This window comes from Ziziphus jujuba, chromosome 11 (genome assembly GCF_031755915.1).
Source record: "Ziziphus jujuba cultivar Dongzao chromosome 11, ASM3175591v1".
Taxonomy (NCBI): domain Eukaryota; kingdom Viridiplantae; phylum Streptophyta; class Magnoliopsida; order Rosales; family Rhamnaceae; genus Ziziphus; species Ziziphus jujuba.
The window spans coordinates 22,059,057-22,071,878 of record NC_083389.1 but is presented as its reverse complement, the minus strand read 5'-3'; the positions used below and the strand labels follow the sequence as shown (position 1 = coordinate 22,071,878).

Genomic DNA, 12,822 nt, shown 5'->3' with positions numbered 1-12,822 from the left:
TGTAATTCCTTCTAAGAGCTTCACTTGTTCCATTTATTTAATTAGATTTTTTTTTTTTTGTTCTTCTACAAATAAGCATTGAAAATGTTTTTTAAATATGTGAAGCAAAATTATTGAGGTGGTTATATAATTTTTTTCTTTTCAAGTATGGTTTAAGCATCCACTAAGATTTGCAAGTCTTTAAAACTGTATTTTTGTATTTAAGAAAAAAAGAATAGGCAATGCAATTCCTTCTAAAATTATCGCCATTTCCATGTTTTTCTTTTAACTTTTTCTTTAATTAGGTTTTTTTTTTTTCAGCTCATATACAAAAAAGCACTGAAAATATTTTTTAAATATGTGAAACAAAATTACTGAGATGGTTGTTTAATTTTTTTTTTGTTTTTCAAGTGCAGTTTAAGCATCCATTAAAATTTGCATGTTTCTTAGATTGTATTTTTGTTTTTTTTTTTTTTAAAAAAAAAAGAAACAGGCAATGCAATTATTACCAACAGCATTCCCTGTTTTTTTTTTTTTTTAATTATTTTTTTTATTCATCTATATATAAGCATTGAAAATATTTCTTAAATATGTGAAGCAAAATTACTGAGGTGGTTTTTTAATTTTTTTTTGTTTTTCAAGTATAGTTTAGGTATCCACTAAAATTTTCAAGTTTTTGAAATTGTATTTTTGTATTTTAGAAAAAAAAAAAAAGAATAGGCGACGTAATTCCTTCTAAAAGTGTTGCTTGTTCATTTTTTTGTTTAATTAGTTTTTTTTGTTCATCTACAAATAAGTATTGAAAATATTTCTTAAATATGTTAAGCAAAATTACTGAGGTGGTTGTTTAATTTTTTTTCTTTTCAAATACAGTTTAAGCATCCACTAAAATTTGAAAGTCTCTAAAATGGTACTTTTGTACTTAAAAAAAAGAGAATAGGCGAGCAATCCTTTCCAAAAGCATCGCCTGTTCCTCTTTTTTTTTAATTAGTTTTTTTTTTTTGTTCATCTATGAAAAAAACTGAAAATATTTCTTAAATATGTGAAGCAAAATTAGTGTGGTGGTTGTTTAATTTTTTTGTTTTCAAATGCATTTTAAGCATCCATTAAAATTTGCAAGTCTTTTAAATTGTATTTTTGTATTTAGAAAAAGAGAATAGGCGATGCAATTCTTTCCAAAAGCACTAAAAGTATTTCTTAAATATGTGAAACAAAATTACTATGGTGGTTATTTGATTTTTTTTTTTTTGTTTTTCAAGTATATTTTAAGCATCCACTAAAATTTGCAAGTATCTAAAATTGTATTTTTGTATTTGAAAAAAAGAGAATAGGTGACCCAATTCCTTCAAAAAGTGTCACCTTTTCCATATATTTTTTTAATTAGTTTTTTTTTTTTTTGGTTCATCTATAAATAAGCACTGAAAATATTTCTTAAATATGAACCAAAATTTTTTAGGTGGTTTTTAATTTTTTTTTTTCCTTTCAAGTATATTTTAAACATCCATTAAGATTTGCAAATCTCTGAAATTGTATTTTCGTATTTAAAAAAAAAAAAAAAAAGAGAATTGGCGATGCAATTCCTCGTCACCTATTCCATGTTTTTCTTTTAATTTTTTCTATAGTTAGATTTTTTTATTTTATTTTTGGTTCATCTACAAATGAGCACTAAAAATGTTTTTCAAATATGTGAAGCAAAATTACTAAGGTGGTTGTTTAATTTTTTTTGTTTTCAAGTGCAGTTTAAGTATCCACTAAAACTTGAAAGTCTCTTAAATTATATTTTGTATTTAAAAAAAAGGGAACAAGTAATGCAATTACATCCAAAAGCATCACTAGTTCCATGTTTTTCTTAACATTTTAAATGTCTATTTGTAGATGAACAATAAAAAAACTAATTAAAGAAGAAAAAAAGATATGAAATAGGCGACACTTTATGGAGAATACGTCGCCTATTTCATTTTTTTAAAATTAAAAAAAAAAAAAAAACAATTTAACAGACTTGCATATTTTAAAAGCAAATAAACTCTACTGAAAAAAAATAAAAAATTAAACAACCACCTTAATATTTTTTCTTCACATTTTTAAGAAATATTTTTAGTGTTTATTTGTAGATGAATAATAAAAAATAATTAACACACAAAAAAATTTAAGATTAAAGGTACAAGCGATGCATTTTGCTGGAAATGGGTCACCTTTTCCTTTAATTTAAAAAAAAAATATTTAAGAGACTTACAAATTTTAAAAGCAAATAAATTGTACTTGAAAAAAAAAAATTCTCGGCAACGTTTGCCAGGATTTTTGTTTGCAATTTCCACTCAATTTATTTTTGCAAGAATAACTAATTTGTTTGTTAAATTAAGGAGTTTCAATTTTTTTTTTTTATCATATCAAATATTAAGCAACGCTTTTTCTATTATAAGCGTCGCCTATTTTCATCTAGAAATTTATTAGTTTTTTTCATTTTTTTAATATGCATATAATTTAATTTGGTGATTATGTAAACATAGATAAGTGGTTGGTTAATCATTTTGCATGAGTATAGCATTTAAACAATATAATTCAGATAAAATATAAGCACAATATTAAAAGCGATGCTTTTCGGACATATATTTAGTGACGTCGAAAAGCAACGTCGCGTATTTTTATTTTTAACGACCTCTTGACTTCGACAGTTTTTTAATATATCGTATATTTATAGAATTTTAGCCAATGCTTTTGCTTCAGCGATGCAGTTTTATTTTTTCATACGCTTTTATTTCATTGCGTCGCTAAATTAGTATCATTAGATTTCAATTTTTGCACAGTACCTGTAAACTTATAATCCAATCTCTAGTATTTAATAAGTTATGATCATCAAATCTCAAGCTTAGACTTCTCTCCTCTTTGTATTATCAAAGAAGGAGAGGACAATAGCAATTGTAGAAGGATTTTTCCCTATAAAGAGATTAGAGAATGTAGAGCAGGATGTGATGATTGTTTTGAATGTAGAGCAGGCTGTGATGATTGTTTCGAACTGACAAGTCCTTTTTATACACACAACCAAACTCTTTAGCTTCGGAAGTAACGTACACTCCACTAATTCTTTGTGGGAACTCAACTTTTCTAAAATATGGCTCAATGGCCTAGCCTATTAAGGTAAGGTGAGCTGGTTTCCTTGCTGCACACAAAAACCTAATACTAAATTGTACATAAACCGTTATGATTAAGATATAGGTATGCAACGTTTTCAAACCCAAATAGCAATTTAGCATCCGAAAACAATGTTATTGACTTGAGTGTGGGAGTATCATTGGTCGATGTCACAGTGGTACCGACGTCCTTCAGTTTTGTAGGCAAGATTCAAACCAAAGATTTAGAGGATTTGGTGGTGTGAAAAGATGCTTCTACAATAACTATCCAAAATTATAAAATAATTAGGAAAATATTATTTAACCAAACATGTTAATGCTCCTAAATTTTAGGAAATTGATTCTAGCACTCCTAGAGGCAATCCCAAACTAGACCTTAGTGGTTTTACCGATACACCTAACTTATGCATATGTATATATTTTGAATTTTGATAATTAATTTTACACTAATGATTATAATTTTTAAAATTTTAATATCATTATAATTAATTTTTTTCAATATGCTTCTATATTTAAAATTATAGAATAGATTTTTGTAACATTTACATGTAATTTATTTAATTTTTTTGTCCAAAACTGATTTTTAAGGTGTGAATAAAATTTTTGTTTACAAACTCTAAATGGTATTTTTGTCATTTAACATACCAAATAGGAGAGAGGAGAGGATTGGATGGATGTGCTCTGACGATAGGGGTATGAAATGTAATTTTTAAAACCTAAAATATTATATCTAAATTATACCAAACTTCAAAGTTCCACATGTAATATACCTTAAGCATTTAATTTTTTTTTTTTATTATCTACAATTCTTTTTCCATTTTAATATCTTAAATTCATGACCTTCCAAATATAAATATGAGAAACAATACTAAAATTTTAAGCACCTAAACTTTTTCTTTATTTTTAGCCATTTGGAAACAAGTGGAAATTCACATGCAATGTCACGAAATTAATTTATTTCAATCAAAATGCCTCTAGCCCAGCTTTTTACATAAAACAAGAAAAAGGCAACCAAATAGCTAAATGTATAGATTAGTTTAGTTCAGAAGGTTATGATGTTTAGAAAATAAAAAGAAATAATTATAAAAGGACAGTTACACTATTTAGGAAGTTCAAGAGGTTGATTATGATGCTGAAAAGAAAGAAGTCAAAGAGGAGTATTTATGTAAAATTTCACTTCATAAATTTAATATTGAATGGATAAAATATTGCCATGTCAATATATATATATATATATATATATATTTTTTTTTATTAATCATCAAACTTTATCCAAACCTCACATATAAAGAAGTATAAAGAAGTATGGACATGGATTTATACATACCAATAGATGAAAACACATAGCATGCATTTCGTGAGCAAATTTAAACATTAGATATGGTAGAGGGTTTAAGGGTCTTTTCAACCAATGCCTGGGCAATGGTTTACATTTTTCATTTTCTCCTGCATAGCCCCATGGGGTGGGCTTTCGTAAAAAAGTACAACTACAATCCTCAGTCTTTAATGTTAGCTACTTGATGATAGGAAAAAATCACATATAATGTCACAACCTAAAAATTCTTATGCCTCTAGCCGAGCTTTTTTCACATTAAAAAATGCAGCAAATAGCTAACAATATATATTAGTGTCTACTGCCCTATTCATGAAGTGCAGAAGGAATTCATTAAAATAACATGCAGTGCAGAAGGTTATGATGTTAACAAATCTATACATACATATATATATATATATATATATATATATATATTTTACTAAAATGTACAAAAGAAGGGCAATACCATTATTTAGAACGTTCAAGATGTCAATTATAACGCCCGAAAGAAATTTTTTTTTAAGTGGAATATTGATGGAAAACTAAATCCCTAGATTTAATATTGAACGTCGGACAGAAAATATATTCAACTGACCAACTCAACTCATCAATCTAAGTGGCATGTATTTTTAATAAAAAAAATGACTTCTATTTTTTTTTTTTTTGAAACAAAAATGGCTTGTATTTAATTGAATATATATAAGCCTAAGTGATTTGATTTAGATTTTTTATTTTAAAAAAAATGGATATAGTTTGGTTTATTTGAAGTGGTGCAAAACCTCTTTCATATAAGTTATAACTGTTTTATTGTGATATTTACCTATCTACGTAGAGAATGTTAATCGCTAGATCCAACTATTTTCAATAACAATTTTCCAAAAAAAAGAAAAAAAAAAAACTATTTTCCACTTTCACCATAAAATAAATGTTTTATTTCATAAAAAAAAATATTCGAGAAAATAAATGTTAGAAAATTCTAAAACTTCTTCCATTAAATGATCAATGTAATTTAATTACATTACATTAAATGATCAATGTAATGTAATGTTAACAAATCTAAAACACTTATTTACCTCTCCATATAGACAATGTTATTTGATAGATCCAACTATTTTCCATTACAATTATCAAAAAAAAAAAAAAAAGAAATTTCCATTATTCACCAGAAAAATAAATGTTCTTTTTCATAAAAGAAAAAACAATTATTTTCTTTTTTTTCCAGAAAATAAATTTTAGAAAATTCTAGAACCTTCTTCCATTAAATCATCAATGTAATTATGTTAATTACATTAAATTAAATGATCGATATAATATAATGTTAGAAAATTCTAAAACACTTATTTTACTCTCCATGCAGACAATGTTAATTCATAGATCCAACTATATATATATTTTCCATTATTCACCAGAAAATAAATGTTTTTTTTTTTTTGTAAAAGAAAAAAACACTTTATTTCTTTTTCAAGAAAATAAATGTTAGAAAATTCTAAAAACTTCTTCCATTAAATGATCAATGTAAAAGCTATAAATATATCTTAGAAAGTCTAAAATATTATGCTTTCTCCTTTTTGGTAATGTTTGTGAAGAAGCATCAAATAAATGAATGAGTTTACTATTATACTTGTTATCTATTTGAGTTAATTGTGCTTGAGTACTTTCAACTTATAGAATTTTGCAATTTAAATTTTTAACTTTTAAAAGTAGTAATTTAAGTCCTCAATTTTTAAATTTATTATAGATTGGTCTAATCTTCAATTTCGACCTAACAAACTAGTAGAAATTTTGTTAAAAAACTTGCACTAGAATAAATGAAAAGAAAAGAAATTAAAATGTTGGTTAATGAGAAAAAAATAGAATTATTTTTTATTATCAATTTATTTGGTCAAAATTAAAGATAAGACCAATCTACAACAAATTTAAAAATTAAGTGAGAAGCCTAATTACTATATTTGAAAATTAAAAATCTAAATTGCAAAATCTTATAAATCAAAGGTACCAAAATGCAATAAAATTTTTATTTGTTTACGGTAGTCATTTGTACGATCAGACTTAAAAAAATTTATTATCAATTTATTTGGTCAAAATTAAAGATAAGACCTATCTACAACAAATTTAAAAATTAAGTGAGAAGCCTAAGTACTATATTTGAAAATTAAAAATCTAAATTACAAAATCTTACAAATATTTGTTTACAGTAGTCGTTTGTATGATCAGACTTAAAATCAAATTTTCAATATCATGACTAATATTAAGTGAGAAGCCTAATTACTACCATTTCTACACAACTAAAGTAAAACCTTCAGAAAAATTAAAGAAAAAAAACATAAACGTTACAAAACAAGCACTTAATAACTAGTTTTGTACTGAAACATCTAGATCTAATGATTAATTTTCCTTAGCAAACAAAATAAATTGAAGAATACCTTTTATATCCCTATATACAAACGACAAAAATATGAATGGAAGCTAATTTCCCAAAATAGGTATGCAATTCATATATAATCTTTCAAATACCATATAAAGAGGCAATAAAAAAATAGATAATTACACTTTAATATCTTCTAAAATCACCTAATTTCATATTGGGGTTTTAAAATTAATTTTGTCATATTGATACCCTTATTTTCAAAATTCTTACAAATTGGTCTAATTTGATTGAAATTGACAAAACCGCCAAATATGAGTCATATGCGACACATGTCCCCAAATCTAATTTTTTAATTTATTTTTCAGATTTTCCCATTTAAAAAATTCAATAAAAAAAAATCTAAGAGTTTGAAAAAAAAAAAAACCAAATGTTCAAAAAAAAAAAAAAACAATTCAAGAGCCCAAAATTATACCGGGTAATAAAAAATTTAGAGGGCACAATAAAAAAATACCAAGTGTATAAATAAATTTTGAGATCACAAAACAAAAAATATTTGATGATTAAAAAGAGTTCCAAGTGCCTAAAAAAATACCTGCAGTTCAAAATAAATTCTAAGAGCCCAAAAAAATCAGTTGTTAAAAAAATATAAGAGTAAAAAAAAAAAATCAAATGTTAAAAATATTCTAAGAGCATGATAAAAACACTAGATGATAAAAAATAAAAAATAAAATTCTAAGAACTCCAAAAAATAATATAAGATGGTAAAAAATTCCGAAGGCACGATAAAAATACCTAGATATTTGAAAAAATTCTGAGAGGCTGATAAAAGTACTAGATATTCAAATATTTTCTAAAGCACAAAAAAAAAATTTCTTGATTGCTAAAAACAATTATGAGTGCAAAAAAAAAAAAAGATATTCAAAAAAAATTAGATGGTAAAAAAAAAAATTGAGAGCATAATAAAAACACCATATGATAAAAACAATTTTGAGGGCACAAAACATACGATACGATTAAGAAAATTTCGAGTGTCCCAAAAAAAAAAGATATTAAAAAAATTTCTAGAGCTTGATAAAAGTACCAAATGTTTTTTGGGCTCTTGAATTTTTTTTTGAATATCTCATATTTTCTTTTCAGCTTTTGGAATTTTTTTTTTTACCAATTTGTATTTTTTTGGCACTTAATTTTTTTAACCATTTAGTATTTTTTTTTTAGACCCTTAAATTTTTTAAAAATATCTAGTATTTTTATCAAGTTTTTAGAATTATTTTTACCATTTGATATTTTTTTTGGACACTCAGAAGTTTTTAATCATCTGTGTTTTTTTTGAGCTCTCCATAATTTTTTAAACATCTTTTATTTTTTTGAGCTCTAACTTCTTTTTTTTTTGTTTTTTTTACCATCTAGCATTTTTTTAGGTCTCTCAAAATTTTTTAACCATTTGGTATTTTTTGGGCTCTTAAAATTTTTTTTGAACATTTGTATTTTTTCAAACTCTTTGATTTTTTAATGAATATTTGTTTTTTTTTTTTTTTTTTGTTGGGGCTATCAGAATTTTTTAAAAACATTCAGTATTTATTTGGGCTCTCGAAATTTTTTAAATTATTTGGTATCTTTTTCCAAGTTCTCGGAATTGTTTTTGAACATCTGGTGTTTTTTATTGTGCATTCAAACTTTTTTTAATCATCTTGTATTTTTTTGAACTCTTGAATTTTTATGAACATCAAATACTTTTTTGAACTCTCAATTTTTTTTGAATTTTTTAAATGGAAAAACATAAAAATAAATTTAAAAAATTATATTTTTGAGTCATATGCACCCGCACATGATCCCAACCTTTTTTTTTTTTTTGTCAATTTTAATCAAATTGTGATAAATTTAGAAGAATTTTGAAAATAAAGATATCAAGATGACAAGATTAATTTTAGAACCCAAAACAAAATTAAATTATTTTAGAAGATATCAACCTGCTATTATCATCAAATACATTTCTCTTTGTGCTTGCAATAGGTTGAAGTGCTTTTAAAAAAATATTGGAAGCCCTTGGCAAACAGTAGAATATGATTGCATATGCAAAGATATAAGTAGTGAAGAAAATATCAATGTCGATGAAAATATCGAAGGTATAAATTTACAGAAATATTGATGGAAATGTCGATATCGATGGAAATATCGATAAGGTTACGGAAACTGTAAATTTTTAATTTAGAATACAAATTTTGAGATATAAAATAATTAATATAATAAAATAATATAAAAATTCAATAATTAGAATACAATAATAATAAAATATAATAAAATACTCATCTAATTAAACATATATACTAAAATTTTATATATTATATAACAAAAAATTAACAATAATATTTATTTATTTTTAAATAGATAAAATCAAATTTATTAAAAAATAAATAAAATTAAATTAAACACTAAGATAAAAATAAATAAAAAAAATAAAGAGATGTGTATTAAAATACTACATATAAAACAATTATGTATTATCTTTTATATAACATAATATTATCATATTATATTTTTATATTATTTTATTATAAAATATTATCCTACTATATTTTATATTATTTTATTATAAAATATTATCATATTTTATTTTTTTTTTCTTTCTCTTTCCTTCCCCCCACGTGGAAGAAAGATTTCTTTCTTATCCTTTCTTCTTCTTCCTCTCTTCCCTTCATCTTCTTCCTCCCTCTCTTCTCTGCCATATCTCTGCCATATCACAACCAACCCAACCAGGAAAACAAATTCACAACATATTACATCTCAGAATTACAGCCGCCGACATCTTCCCGAAAAATCCACCGAAACCCGACAACTTCTCGCCGACTTCTTTATCGGATTTTCCACCATATCCACCCAAAAAATAAAATCCCGACCGACTTCTGCATTTCCAGGAGAAATCCATCGAATCCGACGATATTCCGGCGATACCCATGATAGAAACTCCTTCCCCCCTTTTCGGTGTCGGAGATGGTCGACAACCGACAATATCGGCGACTTTTCGCCGGTGTCTGCGACATTTACTTCACTGCATGTAAGTAGTTGGCATTTTAGTTGGGTTGTCTACTAGAGCATCGCAATCAAAGAAAAGGTCATATTATATATTCGAATATCCAAAGCTCCCCAATTAAAAATTTACAAAATTAAGATCAAATTAATATTAATTGGAGCCAGGGACCTCTGTATGTAGCTCAGCACATTAATTTACAAACCAAATGCTGCCACATGGCAGTTGGTACCAACAAGGCTTTCAATTTATGCTCTTGGCCTAGTTTTGTCGGCAAAGCAAATCGGACAAATACTCCTACTGTTTACATTTTTTACGCCCTTCATATGATATTGTCAGCAATAGAGTTGGCCAAGTAAATGATAGTGCCATTTCGCCTTTGTTCATAACGATTTTTTAATTTATTAATTATTTATCTCTTTGTTTAATTACTTGGTTCTCCATTCTTGTAAACCATGACAAATCCCATAAAAGCTCCATTTCGCCTTTGTTCATAATGATTTTTTAATTTTTTAATTATTTATCTCTTTGTTTAATTACTTGTTTCTTCGTTCTTGTAAACCATGACAAATATATATATATATATATATATATTATTGTACTACTGTACAATTCCATATTGATGGAAAGTCATGTTCACAACTAGCAAACCCTTTGTCATTAAATAATGATAATAATAAATCAACAGAACAAGTCACATAGGTTTTAACAAAACCCCACTTGGCATTCTCTCATCAAAGCCGGCCCTCTTTATTCTCCCTTCCCTTTTAAACTTACACTCACCCATTCTTTCACCTTCATTTTCCCCTCTTTCCCATTTTCTCGACAACCAAACAACAACATCAAAACCCCAATTTTGAAGATCTCACGCAGAGAAAAAGCAAGATGGACAGGCTCATAAGCTTAGAGCCTTCAAATCTTATTACAATTCGTATAGAAAACGGTCAGAAATGTTCCGGCGAGCTCACCTTACGCAACGTCATGCACACCATGCCAGTCGCCTTCATGCTTCAACCATTAATGAAAAGCCGTTACACGGTTAGACCTCAAACTGGAATCATATCTCCGCTTGAGAAGCTGACCGTGGAGGTCATCTATAATCTCCCGTCGGGCTCGAATCTTCCGGACTCTTTCCCTTACTGCCATGATTCATTTCTTCTTCATAGCGTGGTTGTTCCAGGAGCAGCCATTAAAGACCCTTCTTCAACCTTCGACGCAGTTCCCAACGACTGGTTCACAACGAAGAAGAAACAAGTCTTCATCGATAGTGCTATAAAGATTATGTTCGTTGGTTCTCCGGTGTTGGCACAACTTGTTGCCGACGGTTCAATGGATGAAATTAGAGAAGTACTTGAGAGAAGCGTACCGGCATGGAAAGCCGCTGACTCGGTTAATTCCGATGGTCAAACATTACTTCATTTGGCTATCTCTCAAAGTCGTGCTGATCTCGTCCAGCTTCTTCTTGAATTCGAGCCTGATGTGGAAGCTCAGAGCCTATCAGGTTCAAGTCCCCTAGAGGCTGCATCGGCTGCCGGAGAAGCTTTGATTGTTGAGCTTCTATTGGCTCGAAGAGCAAGCACGGAACGATCGGAATCATCCGCTCGGGGTCCGATTCATCTCGCGGCCGGTGCCGGTCATTTGGAAGTCTTGAGGCTTCTAATAATGAAAGGAGCTAATGTAGACGCGGTCACGAAAGACGGAAATACTGCTCTACACCTCGCCGTTGAGGAAAGAAGAAGGGACTGCGTGAGGCTTTTACTTGCTAGCGGTGCTCGAGCCGATATTCGCAACACCAGAGACGGCGACACTCCTTTGCATATAGCCGCTGCACTGGGCGATGAACACATGGTCAAGCTATTCCTCCAAAAAGGTGCCAACAAAGACATCCGGAACCACGCCGGAAGAACAGCTTACGACGTCACCGTCGAGAATGGCTACACAAGGCTTTTCGACGCACTCCGACTGGGAGACAGCCTCTGCGTTGCGGCAAGGAAGGGGGAGGTAAGAACCATTCTTAAGCTCCTTGAAAACGGGGCAGCCATTAATGGACGAGACCTACATGGATGGACAGCTCTGCATAGAGCTTCGTTCAAGGGACGGATTGATGCGGTTCGAACGCTTATCGAAAGGGGTATTGATATTGATGCTAAAGATGAAAATGGTTACACAGCTTTGCATTGTGCTGCGGAGTCCGGACATGGAGATGTGACAGAGTTGCTGGTAAAGAAAGGAGCCGATGTTGAAGCAAGAACGAATAAGGGTGTGACTGCTCTGCAAATTGCGAAGTCTTTGCACTATGTAGGGATTACGAGGATACTTATCCATGGCGGAGCGACGAAGGATAACATGGCACAGATTCCAGGAGTGGCTTCGATTGCTTTGGAAAGCAAAATGGTTGGTGTAGAGGGAGAGAAAGGAGCGATGAAAAGGAAAGTGAGTCGAGGTAGTAGAGCTCTTCGTAGTAGCTTCGATAGGTCAGTGCCATTGGTTGTGCTTTAGCAATGGGGTTTTCTCATGATTTTGAGGTCAAAATTGATTTTCTGATTTTTTTTTCCGTGGAAATAGCTGATCAGAAAGTTTGTAGACTCATTCATATACATGTTCATTCTCAACCTCGAGTACATTGATAATCCAATATGTCATCCTAAATTTGAAGTGTAGAACTTTGTAAAACTTTTTGTTTGTTTATGAATTTTTGGCGTTTTGCCGTTAGGAATTATTCTTTTTTCTTCCTGATTTTGCACTTTGATCAACGAGGGCCCCTTTACTCCATTCCTTTGACAAGGAATGGGGGGGCATCAACTCCATCAAACAAGGCATTGCAAACATGGGGGGTGAAAGAGAAGATGTTTCCTTAAAGCACTATCAGAAAGATAACGAAAGAGATTCCTCATGCTAAAGCTAAAGGTAGAACTAAGAAGATAACGCTCGTGCACCACACCCGTGGTTCACTCACTCAATGCTGCTTTTTCCACTTTCTAATTTTTTTGTTGAGTTCTTTAAAAAT

The 12,822-nt window shown here is 28.9% G+C and overlaps 1 protein-coding gene across 1 annotated transcript; it reads left to right on the top strand.

Moving 5' to 3' along the window:
- Positions 1–10,578: 10,578 nt before the first annotated feature.
- Positions 10,579–12,534, top strand: LOC107406203 (protein VAPYRIN). Its single transcript, XM_025069371.3, has one exon. It carries the CDS (start codon positions 10,701–10,703, stop codon positions 12,312–12,314), a length of 1,614 nt encoding a protein of 537 aa, XP_024925139.3. The 5' UTR covers positions 10,579–10,700; the 3' UTR covers positions 12,315–12,534.
- Positions 12,535–12,822: the final 288 nt, after the last annotated feature.